Source organism: Pituophis catenifer, unplaced genomic scaffold (assembly GCF_029215685.1).
Source record: "Pituophis catenifer annectens isolate HBS135680 unplaced genomic scaffold, rPitCat1.0.hap2 SCAF_31, whole genome shotgun sequence".
NCBI classification, from domain to species: Eukaryota; Metazoa; Chordata; class Lepidosauria; order Squamata; family Colubridae; genus Pituophis; species Pituophis catenifer.
The window spans coordinates 553358-569496 of NW_027256911.1; the positions used below are offsets into that span (position 1 = coordinate 553358).

The 16139-nt window shown below is 46.0% G+C and overlaps 1 protein-coding gene across 1 annotated transcript in view; it reads right to left on the reverse strand.

Moving 5' to 3' along the window:
* Window positions 1-12042: 12042 nt before the first annotated feature.
* Window positions 12043-16139, reverse strand: part of LOC139326289 (vinexin-like) — a 59221-nt gene continuing 55124 nt past the window's right edge. Inside the window, exons 19-20 of the mRNA XM_070956449.1 lie at window positions 15348-15454; window positions 12043-12808 (exon numbers count right to left, since the gene is read on the reverse strand). Of these exons, the coding sequence (XP_070812550.1) occupies window positions 12747-12808; window positions 15348-15454 (169 nt within the window). The 3' untranslated portion in view covers window positions 12043-12746. The remainder of the gene's footprint in view (window positions 12809-15347; window positions 15455-16139) is intronic.

The following is a 16139-nucleotide window of genomic DNA, read 5'->3' on the forward strand; positions in this document are numbered from 1 at the left end:
GTCGCAAAAGGGGATCATATGATCCCAGGACACTGCAACCGTCATAAATATGAGTCAATTGCCAAGTGTCTGAATTTTAATCACATGACCATGGGGATATCGCAATGGTTGTAAGTGTGAAAAACGACCATAAGTCACTTTTTTCACTGCCGTTGTAACTTTGAATGGTCACTAAAAGAACTGTTGCAAGTCGATTCGTCAGCCGGGGTTTTCGGAGCCCGCTAATTCCCCGACTGTCTCGCCGAGATGCCAAACCGGAAGTTTGAAACTCATATTTGGCTTGCAAAATTCATCCTTCATTGAACGTGTCCTCCGTTCATTTTGTCTTACAAGACTTCTAACATTGTGTAAAGCAACCACGAGAAATTAGATTGCCCGATTTTGTGCATCTTCCCAATAATTGCTGAAGAGGCTTCTTGGATGAGAAATGAAACATCTTCAAAGAAAGCCCAGTTGCCTCTTGAAAAAGCACCTTTGGGACAACCATGACCTGGAGGACTGAGAATCTCCCTAGAGTTCCCAAAAGATGTGTCTTTTCTGAGTCAGTAGGTAGCACTAACCTCAAAGGACCTTACAGCATCTTAAAGACTAATGTATTCTAGCAGGTTATTAATGGCCTTTACTTCCTTGTAAATTTTCAGCAATACACCTTTAGAAACTACCTGAAAGATTGAAGTAGATAAAGGACAGAGAAGGTATTCTGTCTCCTACTAAATTTAATCACTTACTGCAATGCTAAAATGCTTGCGTGTTACAAATTAAGGTGTAAATCTCGTTATAGCTGTTTCATTCCCTCACTCTGAAATCCATTACGCTTCAGACTTAGAATTGTCAACAAGTTTCAGAGGGTAAAAGGATTTGTTTTAAAAAATCCTTTTAAAAGAGTGTAGGTATTCACTATTAAGCATAACAAGTTTTTTTTTTTTTTAGTGCCAGCTGATGTCTCCCATTTTCCTATTGCAAATGCAGGACCTGAAGTGACATTAACCGTGTCCTTTGCAAAACTGATTTTTATCTGCTGACAATAAATCACATTGCAGCATTTTAAGTGTAGGAAAACAAATGTGTATGGACTTTAACATTTGCACAGTTTGTTTATATATGTTTGGAAATTAACCTGGAACCAACTTTCAACCATCAGGGGTCAGTCGGAACTGATGACGGAGAAAGAGCTAAATTAAAAATTTCAATGGGATTAAAATGCTTTGAAATTTTCAAATGGAAAAAATGAATCAAAGTATATGCTGATCATATTAACATTTTTTAAAAAGATCTGCTGTTTTTAATGAGATTTTTTTCTCCCCCCAAGGAAGAATGCTTAAAGTTGGAGCTTTCCATTTGAAAGAAGGATCCGATTCCAAAGGTTGAACTCTTGATAAAACTTTATCCGTTGCGTATATGTCAACACAATCACAGCCCCAAACATGGAGTATCTACACATCAAAGCAAAGATGTCTCCATTTAAAGAGAGCAAGAGAACTCAACTGCTTTCACTTTTACAGTAATCTACAATCAAGTTTGGTTTAGTGGTGAAAGCTCCAGGTTGGTAACTAGGAAGCTATGAGTTCTAATTCTACCTTAGCCGTGAAATAGACTTTGTGTCTGGCCCACAACTGGAACTGCTTTCCAGTTAAACAAAAAATCTCTTGCCTTATTTTTTTTGCAAAATGAACATGCAAAGCAGAGGTGGGTTTCAGCCGATTCTTACCAGTTCTGGAGAACCGGTAGTGGAAATTTTGAATAGTTCGGAGAACCGATAGTAAAAATTCTGACTGGCCCCGGCCCCATCTATTCTATGCCTCCCAAGTCCCAGCTGATCCGGAGGAAATGGGGATTTTGCAGTAATCTTCCCCTGGATTGGGGAGGGAATGGAGATTTTACAGTATCCTTCCCCTGCCACGCCCACCAAGCCACACCCACAGAACCAGTAGTAAAAAAATTTGAAACCCACCACTGATGCAAAGACATATATGGCAAAACTCAGCTGAGAGGTATATATGGAAAGGTGTATTGGTTAATTGAATTTAGCATGGTTCAATTAGCATGCAGGCCCAACCATAAGGACATTTCTGAGAAATAGCAACAGCACTTAAACTTATATACCGCTTCACGGTGCTTTCCGGCTCTCTCTAAGCGGTTTACAGAGTTGGCACATTGCCCCCAACAATCTGGGTCCTCATTTAACCCCAGGGATGGGCTTCAAAAATTTTAGCAGGGGGTTCTCTGCCTGGTTGCTCGGTGGGCGTGGCCTTAGTGGGCGTGGCCTAGTTGGTGTCTTGCACTATGGCGAGGGGGCGTTTTTGCACTCCCCGGGCTCCGGAGGCTTTCCTCGAGCCTCCAGGAGGGTGAAAACAGCCGTTTCTGGCCCTCCTGGACTTCCGGTAGGCCCGTTTGTCACCCTCCCCGAGCCTCCGCGTGCATCCTGCACTTACCTGCATCCAAAACAGACTCCTGGGAGGGGAGGGGTGGGCGAGGCTAACCAGGATGGGATTTGGAGGTTCTCCGAACTGCACAGCATCTTAGCTAGAGGTTCTTCAGAAACCCCAGCAGCCCACCCCTGTTTTACCGACCTTGGAAGGATGGAAGGCTGAGTCAACCTTGTGCCTGGTGGGATTTGAACAGCCAAATTTCAGGCAGCCGGCAGTCAGCAGACATAGCCTGCAGTACTGCACTCTAACCACTGCGCCACCTTGGCTCCTAAATAAAGGAATGGACCAGGGGTGAAATCCAGCAGGTTCTGACACGTTCTGGAGAACCAGTATGTTCTGTCCCCGTACCACACACGCACCCCCACAGACGGCCTGGAGTTAATAAGCCACACGACAAAACTCTTTGAAGATAAAGCTGGCAGCAACCCAGTGGCTAGCTGCCAATTCAGACTTTACTCACACAAAACAAAGATTAGACTGCAAGCATTCCGATAAAACAGGAAGAGTTTCAGCAATACAAGGATTAATCCAAATGCAGTCCGATAAAGCAGGCAAAGTCCAGTAACGCAGAGATCATGGATTATTTCCAGTTTCTGCTCATCACAAACTGAACCGGCCACCACACCCACATTTATACCCTGTGGGGTGTGGTCCTCAGATAATCTCTGGCACGCCTTCCCCTCTGCTGCGCACGCTTCTCCCTGCGCCTCTGCCAAGGGTCCAGCCAGCACTTATCTTCTTCGTCACTGTCCACCTGTGGCTGCGGGGACATGCTTGGCTCTGAGCCTATATTTTGGCCTTCGGTGTCCTCCGGAGGCATTGCCAGAGAGGAGGGTCCTGGAGAGGGAGGCCTTGCCAACTCCTCTCCCTCACTCTCAGAGTCTGCATCTGTTGATAGCCCAGGCTCAGGCAACAGAGCCACAACACAGTAGAGGAAATTTTGAGTAGTTCAGGGAACCAGCAAATACCACTGCTGGCTGGCCCCAGAGTGGGGTGGGAATGGAGATTTTGCAATATCCTTCCCCTGCCACGCCCACCAAGCCACACCACATGCACCAAGCCATGCCCACAGAACCGGTAGTAAAAAAAATTGGATTTCACTACTGGAATGGACACATTTCTTTGTGTGGGGCAGGCAAATTGCTGTTCTTAATTAGTGCTCTCAGAAATAGAGCAGGCCACCTCTCTGAATAGGGAATTTATTTATTTATTTATTTATTAATTAAATTTCTATACCGCCCTTCTCCAAATAGGACTCAGGGCGGTGCACAGCCAAGGTAAAAACAGAGCATACAAAATTGAGTGAAGCGGGGAGGAAGAAGGACATGTATGCAGCTGAAAGTAAATCATTTGTTTGGGGCTAAAGTCAACCTCCATCTGTGCCTTAGAGTTGATCAATAAAGGTCTGGAAAACTCTGCAGCGACCAGTGCCATCAGCTCAAAGAAAAACAGCCAAGCCCAGGTGTCTTGTTCTACCTATTTGTATGCTAAACTTGTGTGTACATTCTGCTGTTGGAAAAAGAAAAAAAACCAAGTCTCTGGTTGTGTTTGAGATCAGGGAGGACATCAGATTAATGAAACCTGCAGAGGATTAGTTTGCATTGATTCTGGAAAACTGCAGAGGAGAAAGAAAATACACCAGGGGTACTTCACCAGAAGAGTCCTCCACTCCTCTACTCACAATAGAATCCCTTATGCCACCAGACTGGAAATTTTGGGCTTAGACAACTTAGAACTACGCCGACTTCGGTCTGACCTAAGTGTAGTACATAAAATTATCTGCCACAATGTCCTTCCTGTCAACGACTACTTCAGCTTCAACCTCAATAATACACGAGCAAACAATAGATACAAACTCAAGATAAACCGCTCCAAACTCGATTGCAGAAAATACGACTTTAGCAACAGAGTGGTCAATGCCTGGAATGCACTACCTGATTCTGTGGTTACAGCCCCAAACCCCATAACTTTAACCTTAGACTGTCTACTGTTGACCTCACCCCATTCCTAAGAGGTCCGGAAAGGGGGCGTGCATAAGCGCACCAGCGTGCCTACTGCCCCTATCCTACTGTCCCCATTTATTTGTATTCATTTCTTTTGTTCATATCCATGTTTTTGCTATCTTGTACATTTGACAAACTAATAAATACAAATACAAATACAGTTGAAAAAGGAAGGAGCATTTGAGAGGGTCAGCTGAGCTCAGTTTGCAATGCACTTTCAGTCCTAATTGCAATTTAATAAGGAACAGGAGAGCTTTTTCCATTCGTCCCAAAGACACATCAGCCTGTCTTTAAAGGGGCAGGAAAAGAATCAATTGCCAATTATAACTGTCTGGTTTGGCTCTGCAACCCAACAAGACAGACACAGACTTTAGAGGATAATTAGAACTGCAGGAAAAACCATGGCTACCAACCTGCCTTCCATTGAGGACCTGTACACTGCACGAGTCAAAAAGAGGGCTGGGAAAATATCTACAGACCCCTTGCATCCTGGACATAAACTGTTTCAATTCCTACCTTCAAAACGATGCTATAGAGCACTGCACACCAGAACAACTAGACACAAGGACAGTTTTTTCCCGAACGCCATCACTCTGCTAAACAACTAATTCCCTCAACACTGTCAAACTATTTATTAAGTCTGCACTACTATTAATCTTCTCATCATTCCCACCACCCATCTCCTCCCACTTATGACTGTATGACTGTAACCTTGTTGCTGGTATCCTTACGATTTATATTGATATTGTTTCCTGATTGCTTATTTGTACCCCATGACTATCATTAAGTGTTGTACCTTATGATTCTTGATGAACATATCTTTTATGTACTCTGAGAGCGTATGCACCCAAGACAAATTCCTTGTGTGTCCAATCACACTTGGCCAATAAAGAATTCTATTCTATTCTATTCTATTCTATTCTATTCTATTCTATTCTATTCTATTCTATTCTATTCTATTCTATTCCTCTACTCTACTCTACTCTACTCTACTCTACTCTACTCTACTCTACTCTACTCCTATTTTTAAAAAAAATTTAAAATTTTGATTTACATGCCGCCGTTCTCCGGAGACTCAGGGCGGCTTACAGTGCGTTAAGCAATAGCCTTCATACTTTTGTATATTTTATACAAAGTCAGCTTATTGCCCCCACAAACTGGGTCCTCAATTTATCTACCTTAGAAAGGATGGAAGGCTGAGTCAACCTTGAGCCTGGCAAGATTCGAATTTACTTTAATTGCAGACAGGTGGTGTTAAATTACAGTGCTTTTAGTCTGCAGAGCTATCCAGGCTCCTATCCTATCCTATCCTATCCTATCCTATCCTATCCTATCCTATCCTATCCTATCCTATCCTATCCTATCCTATCATAAATATAAATACTGATTTCCCCCCCTTTCCTCTTTCCATGTTTACCTGTCCCTGTTTCTTTCACAGCACAATTCGTTTTTCCACGATTGTGTTTCTCTGCAGTATTGTACGCTAGAAACAGGACAAACGGGGGGGGGGGGCAGGAGTCCAAATAAATTACAGTGATCTTTCTAGGCTCTTGTTTTTAACTTCAATATTCATGTTACCTTGTGTGGCCGAATTTCTGCTTCCCTGGATCGAACAGCCCTGTTGACTGTGCAAAAGACATGTTTGGTCATCCTTGGGAGATAATGCGGCAGTTTGATCTGAAAAACCTGCAGACAGTGTTCAAGACTCGATAGAGCCTTCTCCTTGAACGGCTTTCAAAGATCCAAGGGCAGAGATTTGGGCTTGGCCCCTTGTTGATAAGGATATCTCAGCCCTCCTGTCTCAAACCCTTAATGCAGGGGTTTCAAACTCAAGGCCCAGGGCGAGATCTGGCCCGTGGGGCACTTAGATATGGCCCGCGGAGCTGCCCTTGGAAACAGCGAAGACCAGCCCGCGATGCCTCTGCCAGGAAAAGCAGGCTCCCAATCTCTGTTTTCGGCTGGGATGGCCTCCTGCAACCCTCTGCCAGTGAAAACGGAGCTCGGGAGGGCCGCATACGGCCTCTTGAGTTTTCTTGATCCCTTCTCTGCGGATACCACGGTCGCAGGTTTAATTCATGTCAATGGCGGACATTTCCTTGATACAGCATACACTTTAGACCAGGGGTATAAAAAACTCGATTTCATCAGGGTTGTGTTTGACCTGGGGGGGGCACCTGTGGTGGCCTGAGCGCTCTTGCCAGCGAAAACGGGCTCCCGAGTTCCGTTTTTGGCTGCCAGGACCTCCTGCAAACCTCTGCCAGTGAAAACGGAGCTCTGCCATTTTCACTGGCAGAGGGTCGCAGGAGTCCCTGGCAGCTGAAAATGGAGCTCGGGAGCCCATTTTAGCTGGCAGAAGCACCACGGCCGATCCTTTACTGTTTCCAGGGCGGCCACTTCTAAGTACCCCCCCAGGCAAGAGTGAAATCCAGCAGGTTCTGACAGGTTCTGGAGAACCGGCAGCGGAAATTTTGAGTGGTTCGGAGAACCGGCAAATAAACCGGCCACTGGCAGAGGGTTGCAGGAGGCCGTCCCAGCTGAAAACGGAGCTCTGGAGCCCGCTTTCCCTGGCAGAGCACTCAGGTGCCCCTGACAGTGACATTGAGCTGGTCATGCCCCCCCCTGGCTACTCCAGCCCCCCCCCCCAGGTCAAACACAACCCCGATCAGCAGTGAAATGCACTTACCTTCGCTACCAGTTCGGGAGTGTGAGCACGCGCACCTCTTCAGAAGGTCAAAAACGGGACGTAATGATGTCCCGGCGGGTGGGCGGAGCCTCCCACCACCGGCGCTATCAGTTTGCACGAACCGGATAGATCCGGCTGGATTTCACCACTGACCCTGATGCAGCCCTCAATGAAATCAAATTTGACACCCCTGCCCTGGTGAAGAGAAATTTCATGCTGGCCCCTAACATAGGGAATCCAGTTTACAAGTAGCCCTCAACTTACAACTCAATCGTTTTGCAACCGGGTGAAGTTACAACAGCACAGGGGGGAAAAAAGTGACTTACAACCATTTCTTGCATTTAACGACTGTCATGGCATCCCCAAAGTCGCATGATCAGAATTTGGGCTCTTGGCAACAGGCAAGCATTTACGTTGGTTGCAAAATTCTGGGGTCCTGCAATCGTCATTTGCAACCTTCCCAGATGGCTTCCAACAGGCAAAGTCAACGGGGGAAACTGGATTTGTTTAATGATGGCATGATTCACTTAACAACGGCAGGGATTGGCTTAACCAACGCTGCAAAAAAAGGTCGTACAATCTGGTGCGACTCGCTTAACGACCTTGGTTAGCAATGGAAATTCTGATCCGAGTTAGGATCGTAAGCCGAGCGCTACCTGTGGTACCAGTGGTGGGTTTCAGATTTTTTTACTACTGGTTCTGTGGGTGTGGCTTGGTGGGCATGGCTTGGTGGGCATGGCAGGGCAAGGATACTGTAAAATCTCCATTCCCTCCCCACTCCAGGGGAAGGATACTGCAAAATCCCCATTTCCTCCCGATCAGCTGGGACTCGGGAGGAAATAAAGAATAGAAGGGGGCGGGGCCAGTCAGAATTTTTACTACTGGTTCTCTGAACTACTCAAAATTTCCGCTACCGGTTCTCCAGAACTGGTCAGAACCTGCTGAAACCCACCTCTGCTGTGTTGTCTTCCAAAAATCAACACGCACACCAGAGGTGGTATTCAGCCGGTTTGCACCGGTTCGGGAAAACCGGTAGCGCTGATTGTGGGTCCGCCCACCTGCCCCGGCTCCAAGTCGTGCTATTTAGGCATGTTTTCAAGGTGCGGAAGGCTGGGCGAATGCGCAGACAGTGCATGTGTGGAGAACTGGTGGTAATGGCAAGTAAAACCCACCCGTTATGCATACCCCCCAATTCCGCAGAAGATTTCTAATGTGCCACTGCAATGGACAGGAGCGGCAATGTTGTGTAAGAGAATTGCCTGTGGCTTTGTACACCAGAGGTCGGCCTACCTACCTCCCACCCAGCACTGCCACATTAGACAATCGTTTCTTCAGGATCTGTGGCACAACCGCTCCTGTCTTTGTGGGCTCGTGAGACTCTGCATATTCAAAGGCAAGAAAAGAAAACGCCACACCGGACGGCAGCTTTAGCTCGGTGAGGATTTTATTGGCAGGACAAGCCATAGGGACAATTGTAGATACGGACCTCTTTTTTCCAGAATTAACAACTAAAACGTCCTTTCGAACAACTCTAGTGAAGCTAGGCAGTTTCAGGAGAACAAACATCCTGCAAAATGGGTCAGGCCGGGGACCCCCCCATTTTTATTTCAGAGGCTTAATCGGTAGCTTTCGAACCAGAAAAAAACAACGGCTGCTTAGAAACACGTTTGTGATTGTGGGCAAGATAAAACTTCTTGCCACTTCAGTCTCTCCCTCACAAATGAGCAGCCCTCCCAGGACTGATAGACCCACTCAGGCTTTCCCAGTGGTAAAATTCAAATTTTTTTACTACCGGTTCTGTGGGCATGGCTTGGTGGGCGTGGTGTGGCTTGGTGGGCGTGTCAGGGGAAGGATATTGCAAAATCTCCATTCCCACCCCACTCTGGGGCCAGCCAGAGGTGGTATTTGCCAGTTCTCTGAACTACTCAAAATTTCCGCTACCGGTTCTCTGAACTACTCAAAATTTCCGCTACCGGTTCTCTGAACTACTCAAAATTTCCGCTACCGGTTCTCCAGAACCTGTCAGAACCTGCTGGATTTCACTCCTGGGTTTTCCTCCACTGAGTAAGCTAGGCAGGATTCTGGGTGATTGGTGCACCAGCTGAGAATAGGGTTATATTATTATATCACCATTCACACAGAGTCCAAAGCCAGCTTACCTTTTTATTACTTTGCGTCAGCTGAGCATAAAATTGTGATGAAAAGCAAGAGGTGCTTGAAGGAAGAGAGTCTACTGAGGCAGGATGCTGAGCCCAAATCTGCCAGATGCTGCTAGGCTGTTACTTACCCACAAAGGACAATTTCTATTGTTCACCCTAGGAAGAGAAACTGGCTTATATTGGACTGGCTCCAATGTGCAAGTTTTGACATGAGTTTGTGTCTATCCACGCAACAGCACTGCGAAAGGACACTGAGGCTGCAGGAGGCATAAATGTCTCAATATCCTGACACACAAACCATCTCCATCCCTTCCATTTTATCATAACTTTGCATCCATCAGGATGTAATTTGAGCAAAAGGGGCTTGGAGAAATATCCATCTCTAGATGTTTCCTGGATCTTGGCTGCTGTCTCTAGAGGTGAAAGAAATCACTGGATTGGGAAGAGTCGGGAGACGAAGACCGAAAATAAGAAACGTCTGGTATGGAGACCACAATTATCTATGACAAGGAGATGCCACCAACAATGTTTTTGGTCCTTTTCTTCTGCTTCTGGAGACGGGAACAAGATTTTGGAGAAGATTTTGGGAACAACATGGACCTTAATGAAAAATTGAGAAGAAGGAATTGCTGGTGCTCTTTTTAATATGAGGCGAGCATCATCGGGAACAATATTTTCATTCCTTATCGTGAATACAGGTAGTCTTCAACTTACAACAGTTCATTTAGTGACCCTCCGAAGTTATAATGGCACTGAAAAAAAGTGACTTATGACCGTTTTTCATTGCCACGTCCTCATGATCACATGATCAAAATCCAGACGCTTGGCAGCTGACTCCTATATATATGATGGTGGCTGCATCATGAGGTCATGTGACCAGTAGTGGGATCCTCCCGGGTTGACAGCCGGTTCGGTGATCGCGTGCCTGATGCTGTGAAGAAATGTTCACTTCCGGGTTTCTTCAGAGGAGTAACACAGCTGATTCACATGGCAATTGGATCTGCCGCGCAAATCAGCTAAGGAGATAAAGCAGTGGTGAAATGGAAAATTTGTTACTACCGGTTCTGTGGGCGTGGCTTGGTGGGGAGGGGTAATGTGACTGGGTGAGAGTGGCCAACTTTTTTTTTTTCTTTTAAAAGCATTTTTTCCTACAACCTCCAGGTTGTAGAAAAAAATGCTTTTAAAAGGCTCTGACGATCCGAGCTGAGCCGCGCGATCATCAGAGGCTTTTTTTTTTTACTTTTAAAAGCATTTTTTTCAGCCAAAGAGGTTGTTAAAAAATGCTTTTAAAAGGCTCTGACGATCAGGCAACTCAGCTGGGATCCTCAGAGCCTTTTAAAAGCATTTTTTGGCTGAAGAGGTTGTAGAAAAAAATGCTTTTAAAAGGCTCTGACGATCCCAGCTGAGCCACGTTTTTTGGCTGAAGAAAAAATGCTTTTAAAAGTAAAAAAAAAGCCTCTTATGAACGTGCGGCTCAGCTCGGCATGGAGGGGGGGGGCAAGGATTTTTACTAACGGTTCTTCGAACCACCCGCCGCCATCACTACTGGAGATAAAGGTAGGAAAATAGCGTGGGTGGGTGGATCTGATTGTTGGGACGAACCGGTTTGTTCTTAGCTGATCATCGGAGCTACCGGTTCGCCAGAACCGGTCTGAACCAGTAGAATCCCACCTCTGCATGTGACCCCTTTGCGACCTTCCAACAAGCGAAGTCAACGGGGAAGCCAGATTTGCTGAACCAACGTGTTACTAATTGCAGTGGCAAGAAAGGTCTCGTGACATGGGGCAAAACTTTCACTTAACAACTTTCTCTCGTTAGCAATAAGAAATTTTGGGCTCGTAATTTTGCAGTCGTAAGTCAAGGAGTACCTGTACTCAAGTTTTGATTGAACTTTTCAAGCAGGAAGGGAAGGATAGCTCACTCAGGAACAGCCCCAAGTATTCTCTTCACTCTTCAGCCGATTGCTCTTAGCTTGTGTCAACCCAAAATCACCGAAAGTGCATCCCGCCTGAAGGGTTGAACATGAAAGAGGACGGCTGTTAAGTTATTATTTAGATCAAAGTCCTACACGAGTCTTTGTATGGAAGAGTTCTTTAGATCAAAGATCAGCCACAAAGCTTGCTGAAGTTGCTGAGCCGTTTTGAGAGAGGTTAGGCAAGATACAAAAATGTTAATGCTGGTAAACCCTCCATCTTATCTGTCTGTGTTAAGTAAATTCAGTCAGAACTGAAGAAGCTTCATGGAGGAAAAAGCAAAACATCTTCAAGGGGGGAAAAAAAACCCAAGAAAGTTGCCTTTTGAAAGGGGACAACCATGATTTGCGATGACTGAGAATCTCAGTCACGGACATTAAAATAAAAGGCACAATCTCCTGGTGGAAAGGCCCAGAGATTCCTATGAGGCACACACCGAAGTTGTATACTCAGGTAACCCGGTCAGCTCATTCGTTGTGTGAGATTTTTGGTTATAGGGCAAGTCTTCCAACAATGGTACTTTCAAGAAAAAAAAAATGGATTTTTCTGGAGGGAAGAACTAGTGTAGGCTCAACAGGACTGCTCATCTTCACCTTCCAATGCTGTTATAAGAACTGGCAAAAATACGGGATCCCAGATTAAGAGAAAAAAGAGGCCGGTACAGTCCACTCTGTTCAATCCACATCTGGCATGGGGATGCTGAAATCAGTGATGCTGTTGTGGCCCGCCAGCGGCCTGCGCGGATCATGGCTGATCCCGATGAAGAGGAGGCTGGTGTGGGGTCGCGCCAGCAGTCTGTGCAGCCGGCGCTCGCGTCGGACAGCGAGGAGGCCGAAGAGGATGCGATGCCAGAGGCAGAGACTCAGCCAGGGCCTTCAGAGCCTCCAGAGGCTCCTTCAAGTGGAGAGAGTGAAGTGGAGGAGCCTCTCCTCAATGCTCGGGCACGCAGGGCTGCCAAAAGGCAGGAGTGTCTACTCAGGAGGAGGAGGTCTACTCGAGAGTAGGGCTTGAGGATAATTGGCCACTCCCTTAGCCTATTTAAGTCGCACGCAGCTAGTGCGTTCTTGCTGGAAACAACTTGTATTATTATCAGCGTATTTTGGTTTATCATATCTTGTTTTCTGGGCTGGTTGCCAACCTTTGCCGGTCTTGTTTATTCTTGTTACTTAATAAATTTGATAAGGACCTTTGGTGTGTGTCAATATCCTCGGAAATCCGGAGCTGGGGCAGAACAGATACTTCATAAATCCTGGGAAAAGAAACTTAGGTTGTAATCGTCTTCTCCGAGGAAGCCAAGGTGCAGAAATGAAAGATAACAAGTCAAGGAATACAAACTCCAGCTGGCAAACAAGACATATCTTGGGGGGGGGCCATATTAGTTTTCAGACCATGTCTTTTACTCTTTCCTTTCATGTCCGTTGACCGTTGGGCACTTCTCCAAGAAGGCAAGATCCTAGGAGCAGAAGATTCTGATTCAGTTGCGTGGGGGAGGCTGCTGGTCACACGGGAGCAACGTAATTCCCAGGGAAAGTGCCAAATTTCTGTGTCCTTCTGGAGACCCCTAGTGCAGGGGGGAAAAAACGCAAAAGAGACCCATGAAGAGAGAATAGAAGTTCAAGGTTCAGAGGGTTTTTTTTTTCCTTGGAAGATTCTGGACCGGCCACTTGAAATTAAAAAAAAAAAAGAAATCTCTAAAGAAGATAATATTTTACTCTGCTACCTCTTGTGCCCCAGCTTCAAAGTTTTTGGCAATATTCCTCTCTCCATCTATATTGCCCATATACTGGTACTATAGTATAGATCTATTTCAAGCTATTTAGCTCTCATCAGCTAGCCATACCCTTACTCGGATTCGAACTTGGGCTGCCTGCATATTGTATTAACCTCAGAGCCACAAGTTCTCCTCCCTTTATCAGCTTGAGCCAGGGGAGAGATTAAGTGTTTTTCTATCGAAACACCTGATCTACCCCAATATGGGAGGGAGCATACTGCTTCCCTTTCGCCTTTCAGCTCCAATCCAGGAGCCCTCAAGCAGTTGCATTCACGACAAACCATTTTATACCAAATTTATATTTTGCTGATAAAGAAATAAAATAATACTCGAATCCGAGTAAGGGTATGGCTAGCTGATGAGAGCTAAATAGCTTGAAATAGATATATACTAGTCTCCCTTTATTTCTTTAACCCCTAAGCGGTGTTCTTTTTTATACAAAGTCAGTTTATTGCCTCCACAATCCAGGTCCTCATTTTACCTACCTCGAAAGGATGGAAGGCTGAGTCAACCTCAATATGAGTGATCGCATGGCCTCTGTAGATGCCATATGCTAAATAAATAATAGAATCTGTTTGAGTGGTTTTCTGTCAGGACATGATCCAGATGGCAGGAGATCTTCTCCATTCATTCAGATCCTGGATCAGGAATAGGTAGCCCAGTAATGAGGAGCACCAGTTTGTTTACAACTCTCTCTTTTGGAGACTGTCACTTAATACTACTTACCACGCCTATCTTTTAATGAGCCAAGGTGGCGCAGTGGTTAGAGTGCAGTACTGCAGCTACTCCAGCTGACTGCTAGTTCAGCAGATCAGCAGATCAAATCTCACCGGCTCAAGGTTGACTCAGCCTTCCATCCTTCCGAGGTGGGTAAAATGAGGACCCAGATTGTTAGGGGGCAATATGCTATTTAGTATACTGTCTTTGGTGTAAGCCGCCCAGAGTCCTCGGAGAGTGGGCGGCATAGAAATATGAATAATAAAAAATAAGAATTAATACTATTCTTCAGATGCCTTCAATTAAAACTAAATGCAAAGTTGGCCAGTGGCATGCCTTCAAAGGTCTACCTTAGATCTTCTCCACCTCCAACACTGGAGGTTTTTAAGAAGAGATTGGTCAACCTTTTGTCTGAAATGGTATAGGGCCGTGATGGTGAACCTATGGCACGCGTGCCACAGGTGGCACGTGGAGCCATATCCATGGGCACGTGACTGTTGCCCTAGCTCAGCTCCAACGTGCATGTGTGCACCAGCCTGCTGATTTTCGGGCCTTCCGGGCCCACCAGAAGTCGGGAAACGGGCCATTTCTGGCCTCCAGAGGGCCTCCGGCTCGTTGGGTGGGGAAGGCTGTTTTGGGCCCCCCCAGGCTCCAAGAAAGCCTCTGGAGCTTGGGGAGGGCGAAAAACGGGCCTACCGGGCCCACCGGTAACCTTTTTGCTATCGCGTGTCAAAAGTGGGGCGAGCACGGGGGGGGGGGTCATGCACGCATGTGTGGGGGTGTGGGGTGGGCATTGAATTACGGGTGTGGGCATGTGCGCGCACAACCCCCCCCCACATTCCCCCCCCCTTTTGGCACGCGACGGCAAAAAGGTTAGCCATCACTGATATAGGGTTTCCTCTTTGAGCATTGGGGTTGGACTAGAAGACCTCCAAGGTCCCTTCCAACTTCACTTTTCTGTTTGTTTGTTTGTTTGTTTGTTTGTTTATTTATTTATTTATTGGTTCGATTTATATGCCGCCCTTCTCCGGAGACTCAGGGCGGCTTACAATGCGTTAAGCAATAGCCTTCATACTTTTGTATATACCTGCTTAGTAGGGCTTTCGCCCCCCCCCCAAGCGGTGTTCTTTTTTATACAACGTCAGCTTATTGCCCCCACAATCCGGGTCCTCATTTTACCTACCTCGGAAGGACGGAAGGCTGAGTCAACCTTGAGCCTGGTGAGATTCAAACTTGCAGTAATTGCAGGCAGTTGGTGCTAGTTAACAGCACTTTAGTCTGCTGCGCCACCAAGGCAGTGGTGCCTCACTTGAGGCTACAGGATCTGGGTAGACCTCAAAAGCCTTGGATGCAGCCCTTAGAAACCCTCAGATGTTACTCAAGTCTTACTATGAAGAAAACACACCGCTGGAGGATAAACCATATGCATTATGCCTACGTTTAATCAAACTGGAATGTAAATCAAATGTAGATTGTATGCCAGTCCTGCCCACTCCTTCGGGAGGGCAGCCTCCGAGTCCAAAGGCAACTCAAGGTGTGGAAGAAATTGCAAGTTACTAAAACCTGCCACCGCCCTGCTTTGAAGTGCCCGTCAACACAAATCTTGACCTACCCACAAACCAGCCATCGTCACACTGTTGCATAACATCTACTCGGTCACCTTCCTGAAGTTCCAACTCATCTTCATTCTGAGGTCGGTACTGGTAGATGGCCTGGTACCTGGAACACACAAGCTATGGATGAGGACGTCTCCTCCTCATTTATTGACCAGTGTACGAGTAGTCCTTAACTGATGATGGGTTGCTCAGTGACCATTTGAACTACAACAGAAACTCCCTTCCCCAAAAGTTTGGAATAAGACTTAAGGAAATGTATGGTATAAAATGTTTATTACCTTGATATGAAATGAATGATTGTAATATTAGGAATTATGTTAAATGAGATTTCAAATTTAAGGGGTTTAATACAGGGGTGAAATGCTCCCGGTTCAGACCGGATTGCCCGATCCGGTAGCGATGGTGGCGGGTGGTTCAGAGAACCGCTAGCAAAAATCCTTCCCCACCCCCATGCCCAGCTGAGCCGCACGATCATCAGAGGCTTTTTTTAAATATTTTTTAAAGTATTTTTTCTACAACCTCTTTGGCCGAAAAAAATGCTTTTAAAAGTAAAAACAAAGCCTCTGCCGATCAGGCAAGTCAGCTGGGATCGTCAGAGGCTTTAAAAAAAAGAAAAGCCTCTGCCAATCAGGCAAGTCAGCTGGGATCGTCAGAGGCTTTTAAAAGCATTTTTTTACAACCTCTTCAGCCGAAGAGGTTGTAGAAAAAATGGTTTTAAAAGTTGGCCACGCCCACTCAGTCATATTACCACCACCACCAAGCCACGCCCACAAAGCCGGTAGTAACAA